At 38.1% G+C, this 16,412-nt stretch overlaps 1 protein-coding gene across 8 annotated transcripts in view; it reads right to left on the bottom strand.

Annotated features, from left to right (window-relative positions):
- ATP8B4 (ATPase phospholipid transporting 8B4 (putative)) overlaps positions 1 to 16,412 on the bottom strand; it is a 336,040-nt gene that overhangs the window by 238,052 nt on the left and 81,576 nt on the right. For 7 of the 8 annotated variants that reach the window (XM_020978939.2, XM_020978874.2, XM_020978820.2 and 4 more), the window contains 2 exons: positions 8,881 to 8,994; positions 5,424 to 5,522 (listed from right to left, as the gene is read on the bottom strand). In XM_020978939.2, coding sequence (XP_020834598.1) covers positions 5,424 to 5,522; positions 8,881 to 8,994 — 213 coding nt within the window. The remainder of the gene's footprint in view (positions 1 to 5,423; positions 5,523 to 8,880; positions 8,995 to 16,412) is intronic. The other variant, XM_078151260.1, reaches the window with a different exon arrangement.

The following is a 16,412-nucleotide window of genomic DNA, read 5'->3' as shown; positions in this document are numbered from 1 at the left end:
AGGGGTGAGATGGGGTGAAAATTTGGAACTCAAAATCTTGTGGAAGTAAATATTGAAAACTGAAAATAAATAAATTTATATAAAAATAAAATAAAATCAGAGGAACAGCTCAAAAAAATGTGTCACTTGTGTCTCTCTTCTGAAGGCAGTCACAGACCAGTAACACTCAATCTTTTTTGTCACTTGCCCTCAGACATCTTAGGTAAAGTATTTTCCTTTCCATGTTCCTTTATTTAAATTGTTCCAAAGTACAATAAGGGTACCATTACACTTTGGCATAATTAATAATACTAATGATAATAACAATAACATTTATATGGAGTTTTATGATTTATTGCCTTCTACATTCTTCAGAGATTATGAAGCTTCACATTTCATAGCCATATAGCATTATCAGATGACCACTGTCTAAAAAAATGCGGAAGCAGGTTGGGATCACTCAAAATGCTACATGTTTTCCAAATGCAATCCAGAGCACCTTCTGTCTCTTACTAATTTCTGGGAGGAGTTTATTCTCCATCTTCAATGACTGACCAAGATGAAAGTGCTAATAGACTAACTCATCTTGCTACTCAATAAATTATATGTGACTATCTGAATAAGAGGCATTTTTTTATCCATTCTTTGTTTCCCCTGGGTGTTGGCTCTCATCTCTTTGGAGTGGTTAGGGATATCACTGAGAAGCCCTTGCAATATTTTGGGACTTGACATAACCAGAAGAATGTTATCTGCAAACAAGATGTTCTGGAAGATGCCTCCTTCTATAACCAGGAATTCATGAATGTTGATGGAATCAAATTGCACCTTCATATCAATATAATTGGTTTTCTTTGTAATTCCATATTGTCTATGCATTTAAAACATTATTGTGAGAAAGAGTCCACAGACTTCACCTAGCTACCAAAGGGATCCATTACACAAAAAAGGTCAAGAATCCTTGATCTATAGGGAATCTCTCTTTCACCAGGACATCCTCCAAGACAGCAGTGAACACTTTCCTGAACATTCACCTGCCTGTGCTGTGCTCCTCTTGATACTGATCATTGAGAAGGTCTTTGAACTAAATTATCTCTATCAAGGAATATTGTATAATCTGAAGATATGTGTGGCAGCCGCCTTGCTGAAAAAAGAGAGTCTCTGAGGCTGAATTCTGATCTACCAAATCAAATGCTTTGAAGAAATAAATACACAAATAGTAAGCCACGAGATTTTGTCTTTCCTCTACCTTTCAGGCAACTGTGTAAATAGAGATATGGTCTACTATACAAAAGTACTCTACCATCTCACAAACCTGTGCACTAACAACCCTCACAGCTTCCAGTCACTGAAGCAACATATGTACTTCCCACTCTTTGCCTGGTCCCGGCCCAGGCCCACCTTGTGGTCCTGGCCTCCCATTCCCACTCAAGCAAGGCAACTTGCAGCCTGGGGCTTATCTGAAAAACTAAGATATTTGTTTAATCTCATATAGTCTTCCTCTCTATGGATTTCTAGTATAATTTCTTTGCATTCCTGATTAAGGAGAGTTAACCATATCTAACCTGGCTCCAGACCCACTATGCTAAACTTTGACCATCTTCCTAACATGTCACTTAGTACCCATTCATACCCTCTTTCCACCTCTTAATAATAATAATAATCAAATCAAAACTACCACTTGTGAGAAGTCAATCAACCGCCCTATGCTTCCACTTACTGTCCCAATGACTTCTAAAACCTAATCACCCTCCCTGGCCCCCACTCCCCTATATGTATTTTCTTACCCCATTAGAATATAAGCTTCTTGAGGGCAGGGATTTTGCTGCTTTTTGTATTTGTATCCCCAGTGTTTAGCAGAGTGTCTGGCATTCTGGTGCTTTTTTTGGGGGGAAGGGGGAGTATCATTATTTAGCAGTTATGGTTCTTTGATAATTCAATTATCAAGCACTTTTTATAATTCATTTTATTTAAAATACATTGTCATTGCTATTGTTGAGTCATTTCAGTAGTGTCTGACTCTCTGTGACCCCTTTTGGAGTTTTCTAGGCAAAAATACTAGAGCACTTTGCCATTTCCTTCTCCAGTTCATTTTACAGATAGGAACTGAGACAAACAGGGTTAAGTGACTTGCCCAGGGTCGCATAGCTAGTAACCATCTGAGGTTGAATTTGAACTTAGGTCCTCCTGATTCCAGGGCCAGCACGCTATCCACTGCACCACCTAGCTGCCCATTAAAATACATTATAGTGGGGCAGCTAGGTGACGCAGTGGATACAGCTCTGACCTTGGAGTCAGGAGGACATGAGTTCAAATTTGGCTTCAGACACTTGACACTTACTAGCTGTGTCACCCTGCGCAAGTCACTTGACCCTGACTGCCTCAGCCAAAAAAAAAAAAGACATCATAGTACAATAAAATTTTGTTTAGAGATGAACATATAAATAATAAATAAGTTTTTTTCATTTATTCCTTCATTCTAAAGATTTATAGAGATACAAATGATTACTTTTGAGTTCTGCTCAATAACTAAACCAATTACTATTGTCACTGATCAAGCAAGGCAAACAAGATCATTTCCTGGCACACAGATTATACTCTTTGAAAACCTGGCCTCAGGAAACGTGCATGAAGATCAGGACTAGAGAAGGTGGCCCACAGAAGACAGTGTTAGTTATACATCAACGATTCTGGGATCTTAGCAACCGAGCTATTCCACCCAACAAAGCCGATCTCAAGTCACTTGGGCTTTCTCTTCCTGGGTGACTTTTGTCCATGTTTTCTCAGCAGTTCTCTACAGACAAACTACCCAGGATGCTAGAGGGCTTTCTTTAAGCCTTTTTATACAGTACGCATGCCAGTATAGTATTCCAGTTATCCACATGTTATCTCTTCTCCCTGCTATGACAATCACCTATCACCTTACGTAATGATACATTTACTCAATAGTGTTCCTTACTCTACTTCTTGCATGAAGTTCAATTTCAAATGTATTACAGTCTACTTGCATCCACCCTTTGCTTCTCTATTGCCCTTTGGGTCACCTACAATTTTGATTCCTTGGAGATTGTATAGCTTTTCTTGGCAAGGAGTTAAAATGCTTGATGGTTAAAGCAATTTCTGGGTTCTTATGGCTTCCTCATTATATAGATTACTTTTAGAACTTTTGTAGAAATGTATAACCTATATCAAATTACCTACCATTTTCAAAAGATGGGAGGGAAGGGAAAGAAGGAGAAAAATTTGGAACTCAAAATCTTGTAAAAATGAAAGCTAAAAATTGCCTTGATATGAAATTGGGGAAAAAAATAAATACTATTTAAAAAAACTTTTGTAGAAACTAATCAAAGTCGATATTTTCCCTTTTTTCATTTCTCATTTTAGCTTGTTGAAATAGGTCAGGTTGAAGCTATGTGCAGGGCATTTTCATCTTTATCTTTTCTTCTGATATGATGTTGATTTTGACTTTTGCTTTTTCTAGTTGGTGGTCTGACTACCCATAGATTGCTGATACTGAAATGATTCCTGCATCACTGAATCAGAATCGTAGATCTATTGAATTTCAGAATTGGAAGGGACCTCAGCACCTAAGAAGATCTAGTTCATTTTATTTGAGAGATTTGGTGCTACGTATATGCAGAGTCTTCCAACTTTCTTCTTCAAAAAAGAATTTATGATATATGGATATGAGACTTCCAAATGGTCTACAGGTATTTGATCTCTTTGTTTTTCTAATCTTGAGCCACATTTTTCAAGGTACATTTTTCCATCTTCTCTGGTGCCTATCTTCCCACTGAAGTCACTGAATATTATACTATAGCTTGACTAGCCTGAAAGGTCTTGTCAAATCCTTCAAAGAATTTTTTGGTACCTCTTCATCCTCTACAATAGGTACTGATGTACAAAATATAGTCATATTCATGGTGGTATTTTTTATTTTTTTTTGCTTATTCTGACCATGAGCTCATTAAGATGAGATGATCAAGTAACCCGGTAGGTAATGTTCCTTATTGCTTTTAGGTTAATAATCAAAGAGAAGTAATTGTGAGCCACGTTTCAGTGTTGAATATCCTTTTGGTTTCTGGCCTTATCATGAGAATATCAATACTGATATTGTTCATTTCTTCCTTTAATATATCTATTTGTTGAATCTTAGGAAAAAATCCAATATAAAATACCAAGAAGTCAAATTAATGCTTAGAGATAGTCTAAAAACTATGCACTTCTTAGTATTGTCTTCCATATTCTCCAATACACCTGTGAAAGCAGATGGAGAGTCATGTAGTACTAAAGGACATTTTCTTTAACTTCTTGGTATTTCATTGTTGCCTCAGCCAAAACATTTCATCAGCTGGTTAAGCTCCTGGTGATAATCCTCTCCATAACCAGCTGAGCCATCCTTAGATGGAAGATTCAGGTGTGTCATCAGGACCATCATTAAAACCTTTCCACCACAGTCAAACCTGACAGGTCTCATGGCCCATCGGGACAGCCTTCAAGAGCCCTGGTCCATTTTCAGTACTTGGAAAGGCATCTATGGCATTATGAAGGCACTTCTAAGAAATAAAAGGCAAAACTCTAAATGGAATTAAAATGTCCTGTGTGTTAGCTCAGAAATGAAGAGTAAACATATAAGCCTTTGAGACTGAAGGTCTCACAACATCAAATGATGCTTCACTCCATGTTAGTCCATGTTTCTCTTCACAATTTCCCTTTCTCAGTGACCTGTTTCAATCTCTCTAATGATACCAGATGAGAGAACCTTAGGTAGTTGCCTCTCTCTAATACATTATGCCTCTGAATAGATTCAATCAAGGAAGAAGTACACATACAAAAAAAAATACTAATTTATCTTGTTAACAGCTTAAAAGTTTGGCATCCAATTTAGCAATTTTCTCTAAAAGCAAATTTCCCAACAACAAATGTTGTTATTAATAGTTTCTTAGTCATTTTCAGATCTGTCCAACTCTTCGTGACTCCATTTTGGGGTTTTCCTGGCAAAGATACTACAGTGGTTTGCCATTTATTTCTCCAGCCCATTTTGCAGATGAGGAACTAAAGCAAACAGGGCTAAGTGACTTGCCCAGGGTCACACAGCTGGTAAATGTCCAAGACCAGATTTGAACTCATGAAGTTGAGTCTTCCTGATTCCAAGCCCAATGCTCTATCTACTGCGCCACCTACTGGACCACAAGATATTATGGTGAAGTACTACAGAGGTGTACACACATGGTGAGAAAATAAGCCACATCATATTTAGTTCTATTCAATAAACATTAAGCACCTACTGTGTCCAAGGTATGCTCTAGGTGCTGGTGATAAAAAGACCAAAATGAAATAGTCTCTGGAAGTCCAAGGGATTTACATTCTACTTGTGTGCATTTGATAGAGGATAGAAATGGAAACAATTTGAAGTCATAAGAAAGACTCAGGGACAAAATACTCACAAAGTCATCGGTGGCATCTTTGACAGCGGTAATAGTTAACACCAGGACTAAAGGCACGATGGTTGTAAACCATGACAAAGAAGAAATTTCTGGAATTAGCTGCAAGAGAAATTTTAGATTTTATTACCCTCAAAGTCACAGGATTTTATTAGCCAACAATGTGTCATTTTTCTCTGAGAACATAATTTGCTAAAATTACAACACTGTCACCTAAATACTCCTTAACTCCAGCGAGTAATTAGAGGATATTGCAAAGGACTTTCAGAGCATTCATCTGCAAACAAAGATTACATTATTTATCATTTTTTTAAAAAAACCTCCTAAGGCACTGAATTTCATAATGCATTTTTATAAAGTAGGGAATTTTCTTAAACTCCAGTGAACCCGTCAAAATTAGTTTCTTGAATGTGTTCACAACCAATATTAATTTGGCAAAAATATTCTTTAGAGACATTAAGTTCTGTTTGTTTTTTTCAATTTCACATTTTAAGCTTTAGATAACACTCTCCTACTCTTCTCCTTTTTAATCCCCACCCCCAAACACCTGAGGCTCTTTCTAAATATTTGCTAAAGGTACTATGGCTATGTAGTAGGGCTCCTCATCTGTAAAATGAAGGGTTCAATTCAAAGACCTCTGAGGTCCCTTCTTCCAATTCTCAGTCTATGATCCAAGTATGAAGCTGTAAAAAGCACCCAAGTAAATCCTCTTCCCATTTCTGCCATTAACTAGCTGGGTGTCCTTGTCACTGTTAATCTCTCTTGGTTTCTGTTTCTCCATTGGCAAAATGAGGAGATTGATCTCTAAGATTCCTTACAACTCCAAAATTGTCTGATTCTGTGACAGTATTCCATTGTAGGAAAAACAGATCCTGCTCACACTAAATAAACATTGAGTTTCAGAATTTCTGCCCAAGCCTTAAGAACCTGAGAAAGCAAAGCTGCCACAAGAAGAGTGTCAAGAAGCACACACAGATAATTAAAATAAATGAAACCCAAAGCAGTCTCTAGTAAAAAAAATCTTAATTTTGAGAGTTTGGTGATTTTAATACTTTCTTAATGAGGAAGTATTTATACTTAGAAAGTTACAACTAAAGTCCTATTTCAATGTCACATCTTGACACAGAGGTTAACTTTGGTTCTTATATTTGCCAATAGAGAGTAAGCCCCAGCAGTTCTGTCAAGCTGAAAAAAGTCTAAGGACAGCCTCTGTGACTCTATTTCTATTGTCTGAGAGCCAGCCAACTAGGTTGAGAGGCTGCACACCAAGAGTTAATCACCAGGTGATAGATTTTTTTTAGAAGCAGAAAATAAGAGGTAGAGGTGTTATAAGCTGGATTGAAGGAGTTATTCATAGAAATCAAAGATGGAATTTTTGAAAGACTAAAACATATTTTGAAAAAAAATCTCAAAAGTATCCTTTTAAAAAAATATTCCCCTATGCCCAAAGCGCTATAAAAATGTGCATACCCTTTGACCCAGCAATACCACTTCTAGAGCTGCATCCCAAAGAGATCATAAAAATGGGAAAAGGACCCACATGTACAACAATATTTATAGCAGCTCTATATGTGGTGGCAAAGAATTGGAAATTGAGGGGATGCCCATCAATTGGGGAATGGCTGACCAAGTTGTGGTATATGAATGTAATGGAATACTGTTGTGCTATAAGAAATGATGAGCAGGTGGACTTCAGAAAAACCTGGAAAGACCTATATGGACTGATGCTAAGTGAAGTGAGCAGAACCAGGAGAATGTTGTATGCACTAACAGCCACATTGTGCGATGACTAACTTTGAAAGACAGCCCTTCTCAGCAATGCAAGGATCTAAGACATTTCCAAAAGTCTCATGATGGAAAATACTATCCACATCCAAAGAAAGAACTATGGAGTTTGAATGCAGATCGAAGCATACTCTTTGCTCTTTTTTTTTCTTCTGTTTTGTTTTGTTTCCTCTTTCTTGTGGTTCCTCCTATTGGTTCTAATTCTTCTTTACAAAATGACTAATGTGAAAATATGTTTAATAGGAATGTATATGTAAAGCCTATATCAGATTGCACGCCATCTTGGGGAGGGAGAAGGGGTGAAGGGGGAGAAAAATTTAAAACTCAAAAACTTATGGAAGTGATTGTTGATAAATCAAAATAAATTAATAAAAAAAATTAATTTCCTAATATTTCATTGTATTTGAAAGTGATTAGGTTTTTTGGAGGTGGGAGGGGGGATTAAGGGAAGCAGGGGTCCACACCTATGATTTTGCTGTTATAGAAATCCCCTCTACCAAGGCAAATCAGCAACTCTCCTACTAAAGTTAATCTGGGATCCACAGGCTCCCATTTTAGCAGGTCTGGGATAGGACTTGAGTGGCTGTCTTCCCGACTTAAAAAACTGCTCTCTATCTCTCAATCAAAAATGAGTAATATCAATGAAATCACAAAACTTTATTTCTTTATTTCATTTGTTATTAGTAAAAGCTAGAAAATTAGCCCATCTACACTTAGGTTCAAACTTTACTTTAAAAGAAAGAAATTAAAAATCATCATCCTCATATTAACAACACAAATCTCTACCATTAAATGCTTTTATCAAATACAAATGGAATATCTTATATCTACAAGTAAAAGCTGCTATGTCTCTTTTATGAAAAAAATGGAATGATTAAAGTTATCAGATTAAGTTCTAAAAAGAGCTTGATTATTCTCCTTTTGCCTCAGCTCTGAAAATATCAGCAATGTCAAGTGAGGAAGTAAGAAAGCATGGAGGGAGGCTATTAATAATAATTGCTAGAGTCTGGTATGGTTCAAATAAAGGGCAAGGCTGAATTTAAAAATGACCTTGATACTTAGAATGAGGAATGTGATGTTTTAATGTGCTGCTGGCACTCCCATGTTCAACAAGAACAAACAATATAATAGCCATGAAAATCTGATCTGAAAGGACAATTTACCTAATCATGGGTATTGCACTAATTGGATTTTTTCACATTTCCAAAAGTTAATGAAATCTTTTTTTAATAACCAATTCAACAAGTCCAATCCACTCCAAAATGTGTGTGTGTGTGTGTGTGTATTGAGCACCAACTATATGCAAAGAACTCTACTAGGTGTTGTTCAGTCATTTTTCACAGTAATGTCCAACTCTTCATGACCCCATTTGAGGTTTTCTTGGCAGAGATACTGGAGTGGTTTGCCATTTCCCTCTCCAGCTCATTTTACAGATGAGGAAACTGAAGTAAACAGGGTTAAGTGACTTGTCCAGGGTTATACAGCTAAGTGTCTGCAGTCTGATTCTGAACTCATGAAGATTAGTCTCCCTGACTCCTGGCCCTAGCACTGTGCCACCTAACAGCCCCCTCTACTAGATGCTATAGACAAAATGAAAAGCCATCCATGCTCTCAAGGAGTTTATAGTCTACCAAATTGTAAACCAAGTAGTAAAGAAAGGGAACTTGTGCATTACCTGCAAAATCAGTAGGAAAAGGAAATAGGCATTGGCCACCCGTTGGAATTGTTCAAATAAATTAATAGGCAAGAAGGTGAGGACATTGTACTTAGAGGTATGGATGCGGTTATTCTGGAAAAGAAACATAACACGTTAGTATTGGCAGAGGCACCCAATCAATCAATCAACAAGTATTATGTGCCAGGAATTGTGCTAGGCACTGGAAATACAAAGACAAATTATAATGCACCAAGACTAGAGAAAGAATATTAAGTACCATCTGGGAGGGTGCTACTAAATGTTTAATAATTAGTTCTCCTCCCCTCCCCCCCAAAAAAAAGTTCTCATGATACACTTTTAAATTTAATCTGCATTATTAACTTTTTCTCTATCACTTTCTTAAGTCTAGACAATCAACAAAACAATTAATCAAGCCCTAAATTTGTAAGTTTGCTGATTTCTAACATGTAATTGCTCACATTGAAAATTTAACAATTGGCTCAAAGATTCAAGCTGGCTCTAACACACCCCTGGTCCTGTCTCTGCCATTTGTTATATGTTCAACCTTGGCCAAGTCATTTCTTCTCTTGAGTCTCAGTTTCCTAATCTGTAAATGGAGTGGGGGGAGCAGTGAATTAGGTCATTCCTAAAATGCCTCCAGTTCTAACATCCTGCAAGTCAATACATCTACTTATTAACAGAGGTAGACCTAAAACAGGTGAGCCAAAGATATGAATTGTGCTTAAACAAGATCATAGATCACAGATCCAGAATTGGGAGAGACCTTCCAATTCATCTGGTCTAAACTGGTTTACAGCTGAGAAAACTGAAGATTAAAGACAAGAAGAGCCTTTCCCACAGTCACACAGGGAGTAAGTGACTGAAGTAGTATTTGAATCCAGGTCCTCTCACTCCAAATCCAGTGCTTGCATTACTGAAGGCAGACTCCCTAAAGTTAAAGACCAATTAACTATGGGATCTTGTACACTGTGCTGCCCGAGGTTGGCACCTTTTCTGGGATGGCTTATTCTCGACAACAGGTGAAGTCTTTGTTAAAGCACAGCAACACTCCTGGGAAAGAAAGCCAATTAGGTTGCAACTCCTCCACCCCTGAGATTACCTATTCCCGTATTCCTAGTACACCATTCCTGTATCTGTCCCTGGTTTAAGATGAAGGCTCAGTGGAGCTCTGCAAGTTACATGTGGGCTTCAGAACAGTTCCTGACAGTAAGCAAGCACCAACATGCCCAGTGACCAAAATAAATTAACCAGAGGAACCAATAGATGTGAGATAGCAGCCTAACAGAAACCCAACTCCTCTTACAAGCTGGGAGGGACCTTCACGATCATCTAAACAAAACACTTCATTTTAAAGATGAGGAAAATGAGGCTCAGAAAGGGCTTCCCCAAGATTATACATGTAATAAGAGGCAGAGTCAGGATCGTATAGTACGTCCTTGAGCCCTATATTTAGGACTCTTTCCACCACATCATACTGCTTTCTTAGGTTATTCTTTTAAAGAATTTCATGTCTATGTGGGAGGGACCTCAAAGGGAACCTGCAAAGAGGGGTTGTTTTATTTTTTCTCTGCTAAGTTACTTGATAATAATAATATATAATAATAGCTATCAATGTAACATTATATAAATGTTATTCCCCTGCCGCATTATATGGTTCCTTTTATGTGCCACGCACTATGATAAGCACTTTACAAATTTTATCTCATTTGATTCTTACAACAACCCTACAAGGTAGGTGCTATTATTATCCCCACTATATAAATAAGGAAACTGGGGCAGAAGAAATTACATGACTTGCCCAAGTTCACACAACTAATAAGTGTTGGAGGGGGCCGCATTTGAACTCAGGTCTCCTTGACCCCAGGCCCAGAACTTTATATACCTATGACACCTAGCTGCCTTAGGAGTCACAGGAGAACTAGAAATGATGAGAGTTGTAGCTGTTTACTATCTCCCTAGCTGCTAGTACACTATACCCTCCCCAAATCACCTTATATATAATATTTTGTATATGTTTTATTTTTTATTTTATGTTTTACACTGGATCACTGCCTTGTCACGACAGAGGGCTTGCATAGCTCAATGAAATAATGAGCTTTGCCATGCAGGGTTACCCAAGATAGACAGGTCATAGTGTAGAGTTCTGACAAAAGATGATCTACTGGAGAAGGAAAAGGCAAACAACTCCAGTATGCTTGCCAAGAAAACCCCATAGATAGTATTAAAAAGTTTAAAAATATGACATCAGTAGGATGAGCCACTTACGTCAGGAGGTGTCCAATACATTACTGGGGAAGAGTGTAGGGCAAGTACAAATAGCTTTAGGAGTGAATCATCTGGGCTAAAACCAAAAGGAAGCTCAGCTGTGGGTATACATGATGATGAAAGGAAAATCTGATACTGCAAAAATCAACATTGCATAGGAACCTGGAATGTAAGATCTATGAACCTAGGTAAGCTGGATGTGGTCAAATAGGAGGTGAAAAGATTAAATAGTGACATCTTGGGTGTCACTGTTCTTAAATGGGATGGGAATGGGTGAATTTAATTCAGGTGATCCTTACATAGACTACTGTGGGCAAGAATTTCTTAGAAAAAAAATGGAATAGCCCTCATAGTCAATAAAAGAGTGAAAATAGCAGTACTGGGGTACAACCTCAAAAATGATACAATGGCATCTATTTAAATCTAAGGCAAACCATTCAACATCACAGTTACACGAGCCTATGTTCCTGATCCAGAATTTCTGATTTGATTTTCAGAATTCACTGATGCTGAAAAGGCCAAAGTTGATCAGTTCTTTGAAGATCTACACCATCTTCTAGAAATACATCCAAAAAAGAGATGTCATGTTCATCACAGGAGATTGGAATGCTAAAGTAGACAATCAAAAGACAATTGGAATAGGAGCAGCTAGGTAGCACAGTGGATAGAGCACCGGCTCTGGAGTCAGGAGGTCCTGAGCTCAAATCCGGCCTCAGACACTTGACACTTACTAGCTGTGTGACCCTGGGCAAGTCACTTAACCCCATTGCCTAGCAAAAACAAAACAAAACAAAAAAAGATAATTGGAATAACTGGCCTTGGAATACAGAATGAAGCAGGGCAGAGACTAAGTTTTGTCAAGATAACTCTCTGGTCATAGCAAATAACCTTTTTCAACCACCCAAAAGATGACTCTACACATGGACATCACCAGATGGACAATGCCAAAATCAGATAGATTATATATATTTTGCAGCCAAAGTTAGAAGAGCTTATATAGTCAGTTAGAACAAGACTTAAAGCTGACTGTGGCTCAGATTATTAGCTTCTTACTGCAAAATTCATTGAAATAAAGAAAGCGGGGAAAAGCATGACCCAAATAACAGCTTTTACGAATATGAAGTGGAAATGCTGAGTAGATTTAAAGGAATTATATCTGGTAGATAGAGTGCCTGAAGTAGTATGAGCAGAGTTTCAAAATATTGTATAGGAGGCAGCAACAAAACACATTCCAAAGAAAAAGAAGAGCAAGAAAGCAAAATGGCTGTCTGATAAAGCTTTACAAATAACTGAGGAAAGAAGGAAAGTGAAAGGCAAAAGAGAATGGGGGAAAATATACTCAACTAAATGCAGAATTCCAGAGAAGAGCAAGGAGAGATAAGAGGACTTTCTTAAGTGAGGAGGGCAAAGGAATAGGAGAAAACAATTGAATGGGAAAGACAAGAAATCTCTTCAGGAAAACTGGATATATATTGTCACCTTATTTATTTAACTTATATGCAGAATACATCATGCAAAATGCCAAGCTGGGTGAATCAAAGGTGGAATTAAGATTGCCAAGAGAAATATCAACAATCTCAAATATGCAAATGATATTTACACTCACTCTAAGCCATCCAAACCCAAACTGAAGGAAAGCTACGGTAAATCTGTACAGTATACTAAAAATCAGAGACATCACCTTATTGACAAAAGCCTATCTAGTCAAAGGTGTGGTTTTTCCAGTAGCAACGTATGGACGTGAGAGTTGGACTCTAAGGAAAGCTGAGTGTTGCAGAATCAACACTTTCCAATTGTGGTGCTAGAGAGTAAGGAGGTCAAATCAGTCAATACTTAAAGAAATTAACTCTGACTATTCATTGGAAGGACAAATAACTGAAGCTGAACTTTAAATACTTTGGGCACACAATGAGAAGACAGGACTCTTATGCTAGGAAAGACTGAAGGTAAAAGGAAAGGGGGGCAGCAGATGGATAGATAGTGTCATGGAAGCAACAAACATGAGTCTGGACAGACTTTGCATGATAATGGAGGCTAGAAGGGCTTGACATACTATGGTTCAAGGGGTTACAAAGAATTGGACATGACTGAATGATTGAACAAAAACAATGTGCATACAAGTACAGAGTATTCCAAAAGCCTTAGTGCAGCTTAAACTTTAACAGTCAAAAAATTTAATAGCTCTAATAGTTTTAAGTTTTAAGCTATTAAAGCTTATATACACATATTATCTATGCATGCATGGTCTCTTCTACCTCCCCCCAGAATGTAAGCTCTTTGAAAGCAAAGATTGTTTCATTTTTGTCTTTTTATTCCCAGTGCATAACATAATTTCTGGCACCATAATAACCATTTGATAAAGATACGTTGATTGATTGATTACTATGATTGGGGCAGTGCTACTTGCATAGATTCAGATCTAGTAGCGAACCTAGAGGCCATCTGGTCTGGTCCCTTCATTTTATGGATGACAGCTGCATTTGGAGTCCAAATTTCAAATCTTGATTTCAAATCCAGGTTCTATCACTACCCATAAACCCTGGGTAAGACACTTAACCTCCCTTGTTTGTAAAACTAGAGTTAGACTAGAAGGCCTTTCAGGTATATTCCAGCTCAAAATCTATGATGCCCTATAGAAGTGAGGCCCAGAGAAATTAAAAAAAAAAACTGGCTCAAAGTCTGACAGGTAATAGCAGAGCCAGGATTTGAGCCCAAAGCCTGATTCTAAATCCAGAATTCATGCCACTATACCATCTGGTACATTAGGAAGTGCTTACTCAGTATCTGTTCTGTACTTTGAGAGGTACCATGATGTGATTGATAGGAAGAGCTTTAATTTCAGAGTGAGAAGACCTAAGCTCAGAGGGACATAATAAAAATAATAGCTAACATGTACATAGTGCTTACAATGTGCCAGGCACTGTGCTAAACATTTCACAATTATTATCTTTTTTGATCCTCACAACAACCCTGAGAAGTAGGTGCTATGATTATCCTCATTTTTGAGACAAGCAAAAGGAGACAGGCAGAGGTTGAGACTTTCCTAGTGTTACACTGTGTCTGAGACTAGATTTGAACTCAGGTCTTCCTGATTCCATTTCCAGCATTCTGTCCACTGTGCCACCTGGCTCCCTCAATGGATAGAGCACTGGACTTGCAGTCAGAAAGAACCAGGTTTGAATAATGCCTCAGATGCTTTACTAGCTACATGACCCCAGGAAAGTCACAACCTCTCTCACCTTCAATTTTTCTCATCAGTAAAATGAGAAGTCTGGACTCAAAGCTATCTTCCAGCTTTAAATCTCATCTCTGCTCCCCTAAGTCAGCAGCTCTACCATTTACTATAAAAAGGAAACAATTCTGCATTGGTGGGAGCCTCTTTGAGCTCCATAAGGCTTATAATCCAATGTAGAGGGGGGGAGACAATACTGATATACCCCTTTATCCTTCTTGGTCCCCACACCCTCCTCTACCCTGGCTTTTCTAGATTCTTCCACAATAAAAACTTGGTTTGCCATAATCTCAATGCTACTTCTTTCTTTTTCATTCTTTGAAAAGCCAGTGGCAAGACCCAAGATCAAAACCCAGCTGTCAGGTTTGGTGGATGTCCTGGCTAAATTTGCCAAGCAGCTTCCCTTGCCCAACCTCCCACCATCTCTGTCTTTCTCTCTCTCTCTCTCTCTCTCTCTCTCTCTCTCTCTCTCTCTCTCTCTCTCTCTCTCTCTCTCTTAATTCTTCGTTACAAGGGATAACTCTCTGGGGAAAGGATGGGAAGAGATATAACTGGGAAATGATGGTGACATAAAAACAAAAGATATCAAGGAAAAAAAAAAACAACTCCAGAAAGGACAGAGACTGGAAGACATGGGAAGGAATATGTCACAACAGCCCAAATTCCTCTCAACTAACACATCCTCCCACTTCTATTTTGCTTTTCCCTATGATCCATTCTTTATCCAGCTCCTCCACCTTATCTTCATTATACATAGTCTAGCCTTGATTTGTTCAACTCTAGTTGCTCCTTATTAAAAGGCCTCCACAATCTTGGGCCCTTCCTTGTTTTCCTGGTATGTAATACTACTCCCATTTGTTTACTCTAAGCTCCAACCAAATGCTACTGCTAGACATTCACTTATCTGGACACTCTGTACTTCCTTTTTCTCCTACCCTTTTTTCCTGTTCTTCCTTATGGTCAAAATACCCTGTTCCCCATCCCTCCACCCCATTCCACCCCACCCCACACACACACTCACACGTTCAACTATTTCATGGCTATTCATTTTCACAATCTACTTTTAATTCCCTTTCTCAAAACCCTTAAGCATTTCCACACAGCCTGATATTTAAAGCCCACCAAATTCTGGTACCTACCAATCTTTCTGGCACCATTTCACACAATGCCCCTTAATTAATTAATGCCAAATTCCAGTCAAATTGTAATACTAGCTATTCTCTGAACTTATCTCCAACTTCTGAACTATCTACTAGGCCTTCTAGGCCCTCCGTGCTTTAACTCAGCCTCCCAGAATCTTTGCCCACCTCTTTTTCAAAGCCTTCTCTGCTCCGTACTCCTCCCTTCCAGCTGTCTGTGTCCACTCCCTTTTCAATTGCCTTCATTCAACAATTAAGATCATGGAATCATAGATTTAAAACCAAAAGGGATCTTAGAGGTCATTTAGTCCATTTCTTCTCCCTCTCATTTTACAGACAAGGAATTGAGGCCTAGAGTGGTTTACTAGTGTATATGGTTCCTGTTTAGTGGTTTTAAGAATTCTTTAGGGGCTCCCAATGATGGCCTAAGGAGTTTCCTCTAAAAAGTTTTTTAATGATGCCTTAAGCAATAAATAATTGAAGTATATTACAGGCAATGTATTGAATTACCTTGGTGATCCACAACCCTTTCTTATTTTTGTTGTTGAAAGGGGTTCACAGAACAAAAAACTTCAGGAACCACTGCTATATGCTATATTCTCCACCCACCTCCAAATAGATTGCAGCCACATTGAGGGCAAGATCTATTTCATTTTTGGCTTTGGACTCCCAAGCACATTGATTTGCCCATAGCATATGCTTAATAAGTGTTTGTTGAAACGAATTGAATCCTATTACCTTCATAGTGGGAACTAACCCCTGGCCATTCCCCAGTGGCTCCTTGTTTTTAACATCATTGATAGGAAACTAATCATCCCCACCCCTTCCTATAAAACACATTACCTGTTCCTTGGGATGGCCCTGGTGTATTAACTGTCCTACACTATTAAAAA

The sequence above is a fragment of the Phascolarctos cinereus genome, unplaced genomic scaffold, assembly GCF_003287225.1.
Source record: "Phascolarctos cinereus isolate Bilbo 61053 unplaced genomic scaffold, phaCin_HiC Scaffold_3;HRSCAF=262, whole genome shotgun sequence".
Taxonomy (NCBI): domain Eukaryota; kingdom Metazoa; phylum Chordata; class Mammalia; order Diprotodontia; family Phascolarctidae; genus Phascolarctos; species Phascolarctos cinereus.
The sequence above is the reverse complement of the archived record's forward strand: the minus strand, read 5'-3'. Positions and strand labels throughout refer to the sequence as shown.